At 34.8% G+C, this 13,091-nt stretch overlaps 1 protein-coding gene across 1 annotated transcript in view; it reads right to left on the bottom strand.

Moving 5' to 3' along the window:
• The window catches only part of TTN (titin), a 234,902-nt gene that overhangs the window by 123,796 nt on the left and 98,015 nt on the right, over nucleotides 1-13,091 (bottom strand). The window contains 16 exon segments of the mRNA XM_054277824.1: nucleotides 1,372-1,452; nucleotides 1,917-2,000; nucleotides 3,595-3,927; nucleotides 4,149-4,232; nucleotides 4,464-4,547; nucleotides 4,762-4,839; nucleotides 5,150-5,233; nucleotides 5,464-5,568; nucleotides 6,481-6,564; nucleotides 6,785-6,874; nucleotides 7,038-7,118; nucleotides 7,647-7,733; nucleotides 7,941-8,015; nucleotides 8,523-8,600; nucleotides 10,314-10,655; nucleotides 10,854-10,937. Of these exon segments, the coding sequence (XP_054133799.1) occupies nucleotides 1,372-1,452; nucleotides 1,917-2,000; nucleotides 3,595-3,927; nucleotides 4,149-4,232; nucleotides 4,464-4,547; nucleotides 4,762-4,839; nucleotides 5,150-5,233; nucleotides 5,464-5,568; nucleotides 6,481-6,564; nucleotides 6,785-6,874; nucleotides 7,038-7,118; nucleotides 7,647-7,733; nucleotides 7,941-8,015; nucleotides 8,523-8,600; nucleotides 10,314-10,655; nucleotides 10,854-10,937 (1,854 nt within the window).

The raw sequence follows: 13,091 nt of genomic DNA, 5'->3' as shown, positions 1-13,091 counted from the left end.
ATATTAGTTACAAGACAGGAGTAGAAAGACAAAATAAAAGCATGCCGAAATGCATATGGACAAAGAGCTGTTTGAGCATAAGTTATTTAAATATCTTTCAGCCTGATCATTGACTTACTACTGCTGAAAGTTACCATTCCCAATTAGTAAAATATATGTTTACAGAAGTATTTAATTTCATTTTCTAGTTTCTTAGTTCTGTCTATTAGATAGAATTTGTAACTGAATTTCATATGGCTTCATTTGGAGTTGACTATCTCCATTGCAACTCAAAAATTAGGTGTTGCTCTTAAACCACTGTCTGCTTCAGTTCATTTCTTTGCTTCAGTGTGACTCAAGTGCTTCCTGAATCAGAAACTTAGCTTTTCTTTTCTTTATGTATCTTTTCCACACTATTCGAGGAAAAAAGTATGGCATTTTTAAAATGGTAAACTCCATTTTTACATTTAGTGTAAGGTTTTAAATCTAAAAATTTTTAAATGCTGAATTATATCTAAATTTGTGGACATAGATGGTCTGAAAGATATTGATATAAGCTTCCTTTAAATAGTTTTAAAAATGAATTAAAATTAGCTCATATTTTACAGAATAATATAGAACATGACTTGATATATTCTCTTCAATTCTCTATTTGGTAGATGAGTCATTGGTGTACCTTCATATAAAGGAGGCTCCTCTTCTCTAGGGATAATGGTGGGTACTTTCTCTTCAAGGACAGCTCTCTTATGAAACTCAGGAACTTCAAAGATATTAGCTTTTTTTAGTAACTTCAAAGTAATTTTCAACTTTTAATATCCCAAACAGAAATAAACCCAGAAAACTATGTTGTTTTGAGGTTTTGGAAACTTTTCAAGAATTAAGTATGATACAGTTCTAGAACTGCCATCCTGGAACAATGAACTATATGAAGAAATTTATGGTTTCAGCTCTCAAAGAGAGAGCCATTTGCTTTCCTTACTGCATTGTCATGCTCTTACTTCTGGTTGATGTAACAGCTTTAATAGCTTTAACTTACTGGCTCTTGCCCTGTTACTTCTTCACCAATATCATGACCTGTGTATTGGTATCAAAACCCCAATTTAAACTAAATTCACAACTTTATTATAAATAGAAAAGCACTGAAGCTTTACATGCTGGTGTTGTAAACAGCAATACCTCCTCAGCATGTTTTCTTTCATAATTCAGTGATTTACTGTCTAGCACATATTTGAAATGTTTGCCCCAGAGTTTGGGATTTGTCACTGAGCTTTCAATCTCCACTTAGAGATTGCAGTGGTGTAAAAAAACATGACAAGTTTTAGTGATGTTAGCTGGGAAAAAATGGTACAAATATTTCCTTTCCATAAAATCTCATATTAAAGGCTTCTTTACCTTTCATTGGTGGAACTTCTATTTCAGGTGTACGTGTAGGTTTCTTTTCTGCAGGGACAGGTCTTTTGAAATCATCTGGCCCTTTAAGATATAATTTACTTTTAGGGCTTTCAAAGCTACTTGAAAGAAGTTAAAAAGAAGAAGAGCAAGTCTAGCAAGGAAGATTTTTGAAACATCAAAGAATTAAATCCTTCCTGAAATAACATTTATGTTAATTTTGAAGATTAGACAGAAGAATAACATATTAAAAAATACATTCTTGAAAGATTACTTTTTCTTCTTCCTTCCCACAAGAAATAAAGATATAATTTCTTTCTGAACTTTTTTCATGTGCAAATTAATGACAGAACACACATTTTTAAGTGACTCTAACATGTTTTCAACAAATGACTTGAAACCAACAGGCAAAAAAGACTCAATGACAAACAAATGAAAAAAGACCCACTGTGAGGACATAAAACATGCACATGTTTCTCAACAAATAATGAGGACAAAAGACTGACATTAGAGTTCATGTTTCACACAGACAATGAAGAGAAGTATACCTTTAGCAGGTGGAGGTGTTTCCTTTTTAGGAGCAGCAGGAGGTACTTTCTCTTTTGGAACAGGTTTCTTTGGCACTGCTGGCACTTTAAAGACATTGGTAGTTTTTTTAAGAATGTTTGCAGTATGAGTATAATGTAAGAATAGAAGTTAAACAAAAAGCAAACAATGCAAACAGTCAGAAAACTTAGCAGAACACATAAATATTTCTTAAATACATAAATGCATGTTGTAGAAAAGAGGCCAACTATCTGGATTGTTTTGCTTGGATTAATGCAGCCAGAGTTCCAGTATTCAGTGAAAGAAAAACACTGCTATTGAATGAATTTTGAATAGGGATAGGCCTTAACAATTAGGTTTCATGTGCTATCAGCTGTAATTGATGGCAGCTGGGAATACAGTAAGGTTGCAATTGCCTGTCAAATAACTCCAAGCTTTTTTGTAAAAACAAACAAGCAAACTGATCCACCTTTTCCCACTGATTTAATTGTGACAATTCATATGAGAAATAACTATAAAAGTTAGCATAAAACAAATTCCTGGCAAATTTAGTGCTATGAACAGAAAATTACAGAACTCTGGACTAGTGCAGTAACTTCTCAAGCTCTTGCTGACAATTGTTATTCATGACACTTATCTTTTATAAAGCCTGATACAGAGACTACCTATTAAGATACCACACATTCCTAACATCATTAGGTTAAAAAAAAGTTCTAGGTTTTTAGGATTCTGCAGGAAACCAGAGTTTCAACAATGAGCTTTAAAATATCACATACGTTGTGATGGCAAAAATTAAATTAAGTTACTAACTTCATTCCCTTTGTCTCCAGAAAGTAATTTGCTAATTGGTAATCTGTCTTTAAAAGTACTGTGAAAGAAAGCTAAGAGTCTATCAGTCAAATCAGAATAGGTAAAGTACTGGATTTGGGGATTCAGAGACTCATGCAGAAGGCTGTGTTTTCCAATTTATCTGATGGATGATGTACCTTTAGCTGGTGGAGCTTCTCTTTTAAGAGCAGGTACTTTTTCTTCTGGCAGAGGTCTTTTGGGCAACTCAGGCACTTTAAAAAATATGTCATGGATTATAAGTTATTTATGAAGAAAAAGACATAAAGACAGCAAGCAGAGCAATCACTCATTTGTAGAGGAGCCACCTCATAAGTCATGCAGTAAAAAGGGAGCAGTCATCTCAGAATTCTTAATAAAATCAGAAATATCCATATACATCTGTTTGGTATAATGTAAATGCAGTTTCTGTTTGGTGTGAGGGATCCTATGACCATAAATTTAAATTATGGGAAAGAAGGTTCTACATGAGTCCTAATATCTTTATAACTCAAAGAAACTGAACTGGACAAAAGAATTAAATATTAATGCATAAAAAGTAATTCAAGTTGAAGCTGAATTACATAATAAGATTAACATTTTCTCTGCTTGTGTTATATATCTGCTAGTTCACTCTTGGGCAGTCAGATAGGGAACCCTCCCATTTTACAGGGAAGGGAATTGCTAAGGAAGCACTAGGATAGAGACAAACTTTGAATGGCTTTATCATCACCAGCAACTGACACACATAGGACTACGAACAAGGCAAAATATAAATAAACACCCATAGGAGGCTTAAGCAGCAACTGAAAACTCACCACACTATAAGAACAAAGAAGTCATGACTTGATTTACCTATAGGTGGTTTGGTCTCATAAGTCTCCTCATATACCTCCTCATACTTCTCATAGATCTCTTCCTTCTCCTTAAACTCATACTGCTCATAGACATCTTTCTCCTCAGCCTCCACTTCGTATTCGTGTTCCAGAATTTCCTTATACCCCTCAGGTTCTTCAGGTTCCTCGTACGCCTCAAGTTCTTCAGCTTCCTGAATCTTCTCAAACTCTTCAAAGCTTTCATATGTCTCATACTTCTCATATTCTTCATAGGCATACTCATACTTCTCCACCACAGGTGCAGGAGCAGGGACTTTTTCTTTCCTTACAAGTTTCTTGGATACTTCAGGCACTTTAGAAACAGTATTATTGTTACTGCCTGACAAGTATTTTAATTTTTTTTTACAGCGAGACAAGATAATTGACATAGAACAGAGACTATGCATGACAACTTCAAGCACAAGTTACATTAAATTATAAAACTATGCCTCTGAAAAAATATATATATGATAAAAGATTTTAAATGAAGAGGAAAAAAATCTTTGGCAAAAATAAGAGGAAATATACCTGTACCTTTGGTTGGTGTTGGTTCTTTGGGTTTGGGCACAACAGCTTGCACTTTCTCCTCTGCCACAGCTCTTTTACGCACCTCCGTGACTTAAAAGATACAGATTTTGTTTAGGAATTTAAAAACAACAAATCACCTTAGAGCAATGTAAGTAAAAAAGTACAAGAAACAGAGCTTTATGGTTCAACAACACAAACATTGAAAATGAAGAGTTTAAACATAAATTCAAACAAAGATCTTGTACAACAGAGACAAAAGTTAGAAAGAAGGTGGTCAAGGGTATTCCTAGCATAAATATTAATTATAAGGAGGACATATACCTTTTGCAGCTGGAACCTCCACTTTTTCAGCAGGAGCAACCAGCACCTTCTCTTCAGGAGCAACCTTCTTAGGCACCTTGGGTACTTTAAAGATAAAACCTAACTTCAGTGTACTTTTGCACAATTTTAAAATGGACAGAAAGCCAGAAGTTTATGAACAACAGAGCAGAAATGTACAAACAAATACTATAGTGACAAATACAATACAGGACAGAAATAGTTAAGTGTCCCTTGCTAAACTCAGCTTGGATCAAGAATATTATCAGTTAACCATAACAGCATTTACAGTCTGCAGTACCTTTGGCTGATGGAGCTGGCACCTTTTTAGGAACAGTTTCTTTCACTTCAGGAATGGGTTTCTTAGGCATCTCAGGCACTTTAAAGACATTTTATTTTAAGAATGTCATCCACCAGTAGTATGAGAAAGAGAACAGAAAACAAAGAGACACAAGAAGAACTGATCTGCAGAATATATTTTTAAAAGATGAAACAGAAACAAGACACTTCACACCCACGGGCTTGACTTCTTGAGCAACTCAAATAGTTTTTGAGTTTGTTTTGTGCTAGGAATTTGACAGGCACTCTGAGATATCAATACAGAAATGCAGCAGGGACACAAAGCTAACATAAATAACAAACAAACTAAACAGAGACACTGAATAACAACATTTTGTTAACTTATGCACCTTTTGCTGGAGGATGCTCCAGTTTCTCAGGTGGGGGTACAGGTGTTTTTTCCTTTGGGACAGGTTTCTTAGGAATCTCTGGTTCTTTAAAGATATCAATTTGCAAACACATGTTAAGATTGCTTTTGGAACAGTAAAAACATGAACATGGAAACAAGATAAAACGTGAACATGGAAACAAGATAAAAACATAGAACAAGACCACAAACTCAAAACATATACAGGAGTTACATAAAACTTAGAACAAGAAATAGAGGTGAATTTTATTGAACACAAAAGATGCCATGAGTGACTTGCAAGAAAAGATCATGTACCTTTTTCTGGTACAATTTCCTCTGGAATAAATTCCTCTTCTTCTTCCTCAGGAACAAAAATGGGAACCTTTTCTTCAGACACAACTTTCTTTTCAACTTCAGGCACTTTGAAGATATTGTTTTAAGAACTTTACTTTCATGACAACACAAAGAAAAATCCATAACATAAAACACAAAGACACCAACTTTAAAGTAAGAATAGAAATAGAAATAAAAAATAGGGGAAACTACTGGGTGTTTTTTACTCCCTGAAACCAGTGATGTGTAATTATGTTGCAAGTCTTATATGAGGAGTAGCACTTTTGCCCAATTTTTAATTCCACAGTGTCATTGCAAACAGAAAATATTAGCAAGATATGCTACAAACCACAGTTAAAAAACATTATTAGCATTAAGGTTTTTTACATAAAAACCTTACAGTGTCTGTTTTTCTTTTTCTTTTTTTTTTTTTTTTTTCTAAATTACTCAGCTGCTGAGGTAGAATATGCTTGTCATCCAACAGTGGCCTTTGCAATAGTCTACCTCCACTTCGAATTTCACATTTAGGGTATAGGATCTGGTTATTAGTATGATCAGTTATATATTGATGTTATTTTTTTATAATTTTAGCTAAAACCCTTGAGAATCTAGCTTATTCTCAAGATACATGTAAGAGTGATCTCCCTAAGTTAAAGAATTTCCAGGTAAAGGGCCATAAAATTTAATTTCAGCTATTTTGTTTAAAGAAAATTTAAATTACTTTAGAAATTATTTCTGGATGATAATATCACAAGGAATTACTTCATCACAGTAACCACTGAAAGTGGAAAAAAGCAGATCATTCAAGGCCTATTTCTCAGCTGGCTGCAGTCAATAACAGAATAGACAAGCCCTGTCTGAGCCCTAGCACTGCTCACTGCAGGGAAACAGCAGGACCTGAATTCACACGAGTATAAATTGAATGTTAAAATTAAGCTCCACTGAAATATGAAAAAAAGAGGGAGAGGAGTTATCTGCATACATCACGATGTGATATACCTTTAGCTGGTGGAATTTTCTTTACTTTAGGAACTGCAACAGGCACTTTTTCTTCTGGGACAGCTCTCTTGCGCATCTCTGGCACTTCAAAGATATTATTTTGATAAGAAATTGGTAATTGCTTTTAGAGCAGCAAAACTACTAAATCTACACAACAAAGTCACAAAGAACAGAAAGAAGAAGAAGAAAACTCCTCTCAAAAGGTTAATTGAGGCTTATACCAAGCTTAAAACAATCACTAGAGATGAAGATCCATTAATGAATTGAACAAAGCTCTGATAATCTTCAAGAATCAATGCTGTACCTCTTGCTGGCATCTCTGGAACCTTTTCCTCTTCTTCTTCAGGAACAAAAATAGGTACCTCTTCACTGGGACGTCTTGGTACTTCTGGCACTTTAAAGATAGTTTTTAATTGTAGAAAACTTAGACACAACTTACACAGAAGCTAAAGCAAGTACATTTGTCACACACTGCTACAACACTGCAGTTAAATTCCAACAAATGCACAAAACCAAGAACAAGCATTACCCACATGTCCAGCTATAAGAAGCAATACCTTTGGCTGGCGGAGGTTCTGGCTTTTTATGTACAGGGACAGGTACTGCCTTTTCTGGAACCTTCTTGGGCACTTCAGGCACTTTAAAGACATTTTTATTTAGGGAATTAATTTTCAATGTAATATAAACCTAGTAAAAAGATAACTGTATATCTGATATTAAGATAACTACACAAATAGGGTAAAATCTAGTAATGTGATGAAAGTTAACATTGATTTTATCCACAGATTTATGCATAGATGGAAACTTACAAATATACAGGGACTGCAGGACTAGAAACTGGTGTGGTAAGGCTAAGGGGAAAGTCTGGCTGTTTAGGTAAATTTTTTCTCTTTTGGACCATCTGTTTTTGAAGCAGCAACTTCTTTAAAAGATTTAGATATATAAGATCCAAAAAACAGAGACCATACAAAACACAAAGACATTTTCAAAGCGAAGAGTAAGGACAGACCCCATGACTGACAGACAGACACACAACAGTGTCAAACAGCTCAGGGAGTGGTTCAAATACATTAGGCTGAAGAATGGGATTGTTACTGCCAGTAAGGATCTTACAAAGATGAAGAAACAAAAGTAGAATCACAGAGTGGAACTAGAACATGGCATACCTTTGGCTGGTGGAGGTTCTTCCACTTTTTTAGGCACTGGGACATGTACCTTCTCTTCTGGCACAAGTTTCTTTGGTACTTCAGGCACTTGAAAAAATATTATTGTAGCTTAAGAATTTCATTTTTGAGCCATAAGGTAAAGAACATTGATATGAATCAATAAAGTTGGGTGACAAATAAGAACTGTGAAGAATAAAAAACTCTTCACTCTACGTCATGTATGAAAAAAGAGTGACTTTTAAATTTATTTTTTTTAATAAAACATTCAGTCAAGAGCTATATCAAGTCCAATACCTTTGACTGGTGGAACTTCCTTCTTTTTTGGTATAGGAACAGGAACCTTCTCTTCTGGCACAGGTTTCTTTGGCACTTCTGGAACTTAGTAAGATATTATTAAATATTGAGCTTGGCATGAAAATCAAAACAACATGACATACAAACCAGTCACACTAAAACAATCAGAAACAAACAAACAAAAAGAACCACAGCTCTTAAGAGTAACAATTCTTTTTCTATCCTGGTTTTTAACACAAGTGAGAAGATAAAGGAATGCTAGAAGATCTTTCTGATCATAGATAATGACAAGTGCATGTACCTTTAGCTGGAGGAACTTCCTTCTTTGGCACTTGGACTTTCTTTTCAGGTACAGGTTTCTTTGGCACCTCGGGCACTTCAAAAACATGAGTTTGGTTAAAAAAATGAACCATAAGCTACTCAAAACACAAATGAAACAAAAAAGACAACAACACAAATATTTCATATGAAGACCCCTCTCCAAAAAGAACAGAAAAAAGTAACAAGCAATTAAGGCATCTGAAAAATAATGTGAATTAAATATTCAGAGGATGCCTTTTAAAATAAAGAGATGATATATACCTTTTGCTGGAGGAGGTTCTTTTTTCTTCAGAATAGGTATTTTTTCCTCTGGAACAGGCTTCTTGGGAACCTCAGGCACTTGAAAGATACCATTAATGTTTTAGGTATTTACTTCCGTAACAACAGGAATATAAAGTGCAAACAAACATCACAAATATATACTCATGCAAACAAACATCACATACTCAAAAAACCAGCTATGATTTAAAAAGATTTTATCACTAAGACAAAACAATATAACAAACTCATCATATTATCTGCTATTATGTCTATTCTCCCTGCTTAGCCATGGAGACCATCAATAAAAATGTTTTCAACTTCAAGGGCTTTTTTGAAAGAAGATGATCAAGAAGATAAAGTCAGAGAGATTCAGTCAGTTTTTTGAATCAGCTATTAAAAACTATTTCCGATGCTTGTCAGGCATGTAATAGGTTGCATCTGATAATATTCTTTTATATATTTTAAATATAAATTGTTGACTTCATTTTCTTCCTGAAAAATTTCCAAGAGCTTTCTAAATGCAAAAAACCCAAGCACATCTAGTTTATCAAGTGACTGACTTCAAGCACAGAACTGTCCATTATAAGTACCCAGCAGTTTATACCACAATTTGTTGGGGAAATGAAATACTTTTTAAAAAATCCTTTTACTCTTCTGAAGTCAGACTTTAACTGCAGTGAGGCAAAGGCTTCAACTAAAACATATCTAAACTTTTGTTTGTACTCCAAACCCCAGAAATGTCCATATAAATTTTACAATGACAGGAGAATAATTCCGCTGTTTTTGAGCATAATGAAAGAAGTTTGGAGTACATATGAATTAAACTTAGCTACTGTGAGAGATTAAATGGAAATTTCAGCCAACACTAATCTCCCTACTCAGGATTAACCTGGCTTTTGCAGTGTACAGCCTCATCTTTTCTCATGTTTATGACAAAATTTCTACTGCAAACAATGTTAGATATAATTTTGACATTTATTAATTAGTCAAGTGAAATTCTGAAATTCTTTGATGGAAAAAGACACTATGGAATGATTTGGATCAGGACGGGAAATGATAATCTTAGATGATGATGTAATTTTGGAAAATCAAATATACACAATCCATATCTTTATATTATGATGCAGAAAGGCTTTATTACCAAGATCTTGGTATGACCTAGTTCTCCTAAGTAGGGAATACTATGCTCATCCTGTACTAACAATGTAGAAAATTTATACTCATACCATAAAAATTAGTCCTATGGGAAATATATGAAATGAAGATTATTTAAATACGAATATTTTTCTTTTTCATGAAAATATAATAGTCTCTTCAAGATGGAAATAAACATCAACCATAGGGCTTTCTAAGATTTCTGAAAAAAAATCAGTGTGTCTTGTGTTCCTAAATCACTTATTTTCAAGTACCCTAGCTATTTTCTAGATAAATATATTTTTTGTCTCTGATTGCAGACTTTACATAAGCATTTTTAAGTATTTCAAGCACAGTCTGATAGAAAAAATGAACCCCAGATGAGGATGAAATTCAGCTTGCTTAAATTTTCATAGTGGGTTATACAGAGTTCATATGATAGAGGAATGAACATGTACGACATGGAAAATTTTAATTTGTGGAGTAAAGAGTAGATATACAGCCATCACATGTTTCCTGTGCTATATAATAATCAATAAACATGTTAAAAAATGCACACTGTAAAGCACACTGCAACATTTTAAAACAAAATTTGGTACTTTCATAAAATGAAAAGATACTACTTTTCCTCACACAATCCCTAAAGTTAAAGTATACCTCTGGCTGGTAGGGGAGCCTTCTCTTCATACTGAGGAACCTGTGGCTCTTCCTCCTCATATTCAGCAACTTCCTCTCCATAATAAGCAGCCTCTTCTTCATAATGGGTGACTTCTTCTTCCTCTTCATACTGAGGAACTTCTTCCTCTTCATACTGAGGAACTTCCTCCTCATAGTGACTAACTTCTTCGTAATGGCGAACCTCCTCCTTGTATTGAATTACCTCCCTCTCATATCTGGTGGTGTCTTCCTCCTCGTACCTTGGAACCTCCTCCTCCTCATACTGAGGAACTTCAACGTACGCTTTTTCTTTTCGGACAACTGTCTTGCGTACTTCGGGCACTTAAAAAGATACCAGTTAAAAGAACCTTAAAATTTAGCACACAGATCTTACTAATAATAAGGATCACAAGGCATTGTCAACTAAGAATTAACCAAAGGAAGAACATTCCATAGAAAACACATCAGTACTGACTGCACATGGAACATACAAGTCACAAAAAACATTTACACCATATTTGAATACTTTGTCCAGTATACCTTTGGCTGGTGGTCTTGCCATTTTTTTAGGAGGATAAATTGGTACTCTTTCTTCAATGATAGCCCTCTCTGGTACATCAGGCACTTAAAAGATACAGTACAATTACATTTAAGAATTTTTATATGCAAATTGTTTAAAAGCAAAAGTATTGGCAAGAAACAGAAAAAGATATCTTACAAACACACGGCTGACGTGTAAAAGACAAGCATGCTTATTGTGACTGGACATGTAGCTAGGGAAGTAATTAGGCTTCTTTTCAATTAAGAAACAACAAACTTTTCAAGGTACCAATATAAGCAGCTGATATGATTCCTGCTTCATCCACTGCTGCCAACAGTGAAATTAAGTTTGCTGATGGGCAGAACTCAAAATCCAAAGCCAATGAATTATAAAATCAATAAATCTCATTGTTCTCTATAGCAGCTCCTTGCCAGAGCAGCGACACTTTGCACTACCTCAGGAAGAGATCAAGACTCCTCATTCACTGACAACAAAAGATTTGTGTTGGAAACTCTAGATGAAGGTGAAGGAACACATGGAGAGAAACTTTGAGAGTGACTAACAATAGATAAGGGCTCTGGTCTAATTAAAAGTAAAAGAATGACGTGCTCAGTAAGGAAGGTGTTTTTCCTCTTCTGTCAATTACTTTATGAAGTGACTTGTTTCTTCTGACATGGCAAGGAGCCACTCCTTGTAAAAGCAGGAGCATCTCCAAAAGATTAAGATGTGGATATGTTCAGTTTTTAAGACTTATTCGGGAAAGAATGCTATGTTTAAGCAGCATATTCTCTTTTTACAGAAGTGTGTGAGTCTTGTCTTCTGAGGCAGGTGTCTTGGAAAATTTTTGACCAATATAATTGGAAACTGCACAGAAAATCACCTTGGCATTTTAAGATCTGGCAGACTTGCCAATTCGGACAATAACTGTGGCATTTTCTTAAGAGATTTGAGATTTTTTTCTGACCTTCAGAGATGGAATCCATTCTGTTGCTGACAGATTTGAGAATTTCTAGAAGCTTTATTCATGACAGGCTCCAGTGAGCATAGATGAGTGGCTGCCACAAGTCTTGATGCTTGGTGTTATTTTTGGGGCAGTGTGAAGACTCATTAGCTGAGTATTTTCTGGCATAGCCTTCCTTGATATTTAATTATAAATGCCAGGTACATCTATACTTGAAATCTTAAACTGAGACTGCTTGGAACCGATACTTTAGTGGATTTGAAATCAAAAACTGCATTATGCATGAGTGCCCTTTTCAGAAAGCTCAGATTCCTTTGGATTCTTTTTTTCCAGCTAAAACACCAATGTTTGGTACCCTGTTGGAGAACTGTTGCCTTCAATGTCTTTCTGCTTTGACCCTTTTCCTTCCAGACCAGATGGCATATTAGACCTGCCTTACAGAGAGCCAAAGGTCATCCTTCATCACACTCTTGGTACTCATAGTATGCTTGTCCCCCCAACTTTGGAGACTAAATAGATAATTTAACTTCATGCTGATTTGTCTGTATTAATCTTTCATGATATGAATATGAAAATGCCATTTATCAATGGTATCAGATCTAAAAGTAGCGAGTGTGAGGCATCTTGTGGGTCATTTTTCACAAATCAATGCAAAAGTAAAAGAGCAATAAATTTTCCTTACAGGCTATGGACTGTTGAGCAAGCAGATCCATTACATTGGATTGTGTTAAGTATCTCAGCCATGCAGGCAATAGTAGAGCTAAGGATTTTTTCTTTAACCTTCAGATTTAGGTGAGGAGTTGCTTTTACAGAACAGGAAAGGTCTGTCTTTTCGGATTAATAAAGCATGTTAATTTAAATGAAAGCAAAGACTGTCTCTTGCTTCCCCTCAAAGGTCAGACAGGTGGCAAGATTTAAAAAAGAGGACCTAATGAAATTATTTGGCTTCCACGATGCCAACAGCAGCAAGCCAAGGGAAAGAATTAAATGAGAAACAGTATTTTATTGCGATAATGAAATATGTCCTGCCTTATTCTACAAGCTTCACTTTTGTGATAAACTGGCAGTGGCAAAGGACATGAAATTTAGTTTTATTCTCTCTATTTCTTTTACTAGCTGATGAGATGTAACTTTGGATACAGAATTTTTTTAGTCTTCATACCTGTGTATGAAATCTCCTGTTCTGTGTGGAGAGAAACGGATAATTCCTCTGACATAGCCCAATGTTCTTCTTCTGTTGGTACTTCAAAGACAGAGTCTAACATTAATTTTTTTC

Source organism: Melozone crissalis, unplaced genomic scaffold, assembly GCF_028551555.1.
Source record: "Melozone crissalis strain CALT ecotype California unplaced genomic scaffold, PUWL_Pcris_2 ptg000023l_1, whole genome shotgun sequence".
Classification (NCBI taxonomy): Eukaryota; Metazoa; Chordata; class Aves; order Passeriformes; family Passerellidae; genus Melozone; species Melozone crissalis.
This window is presented reverse-complemented; position numbering and strand designations above follow the sequence as displayed.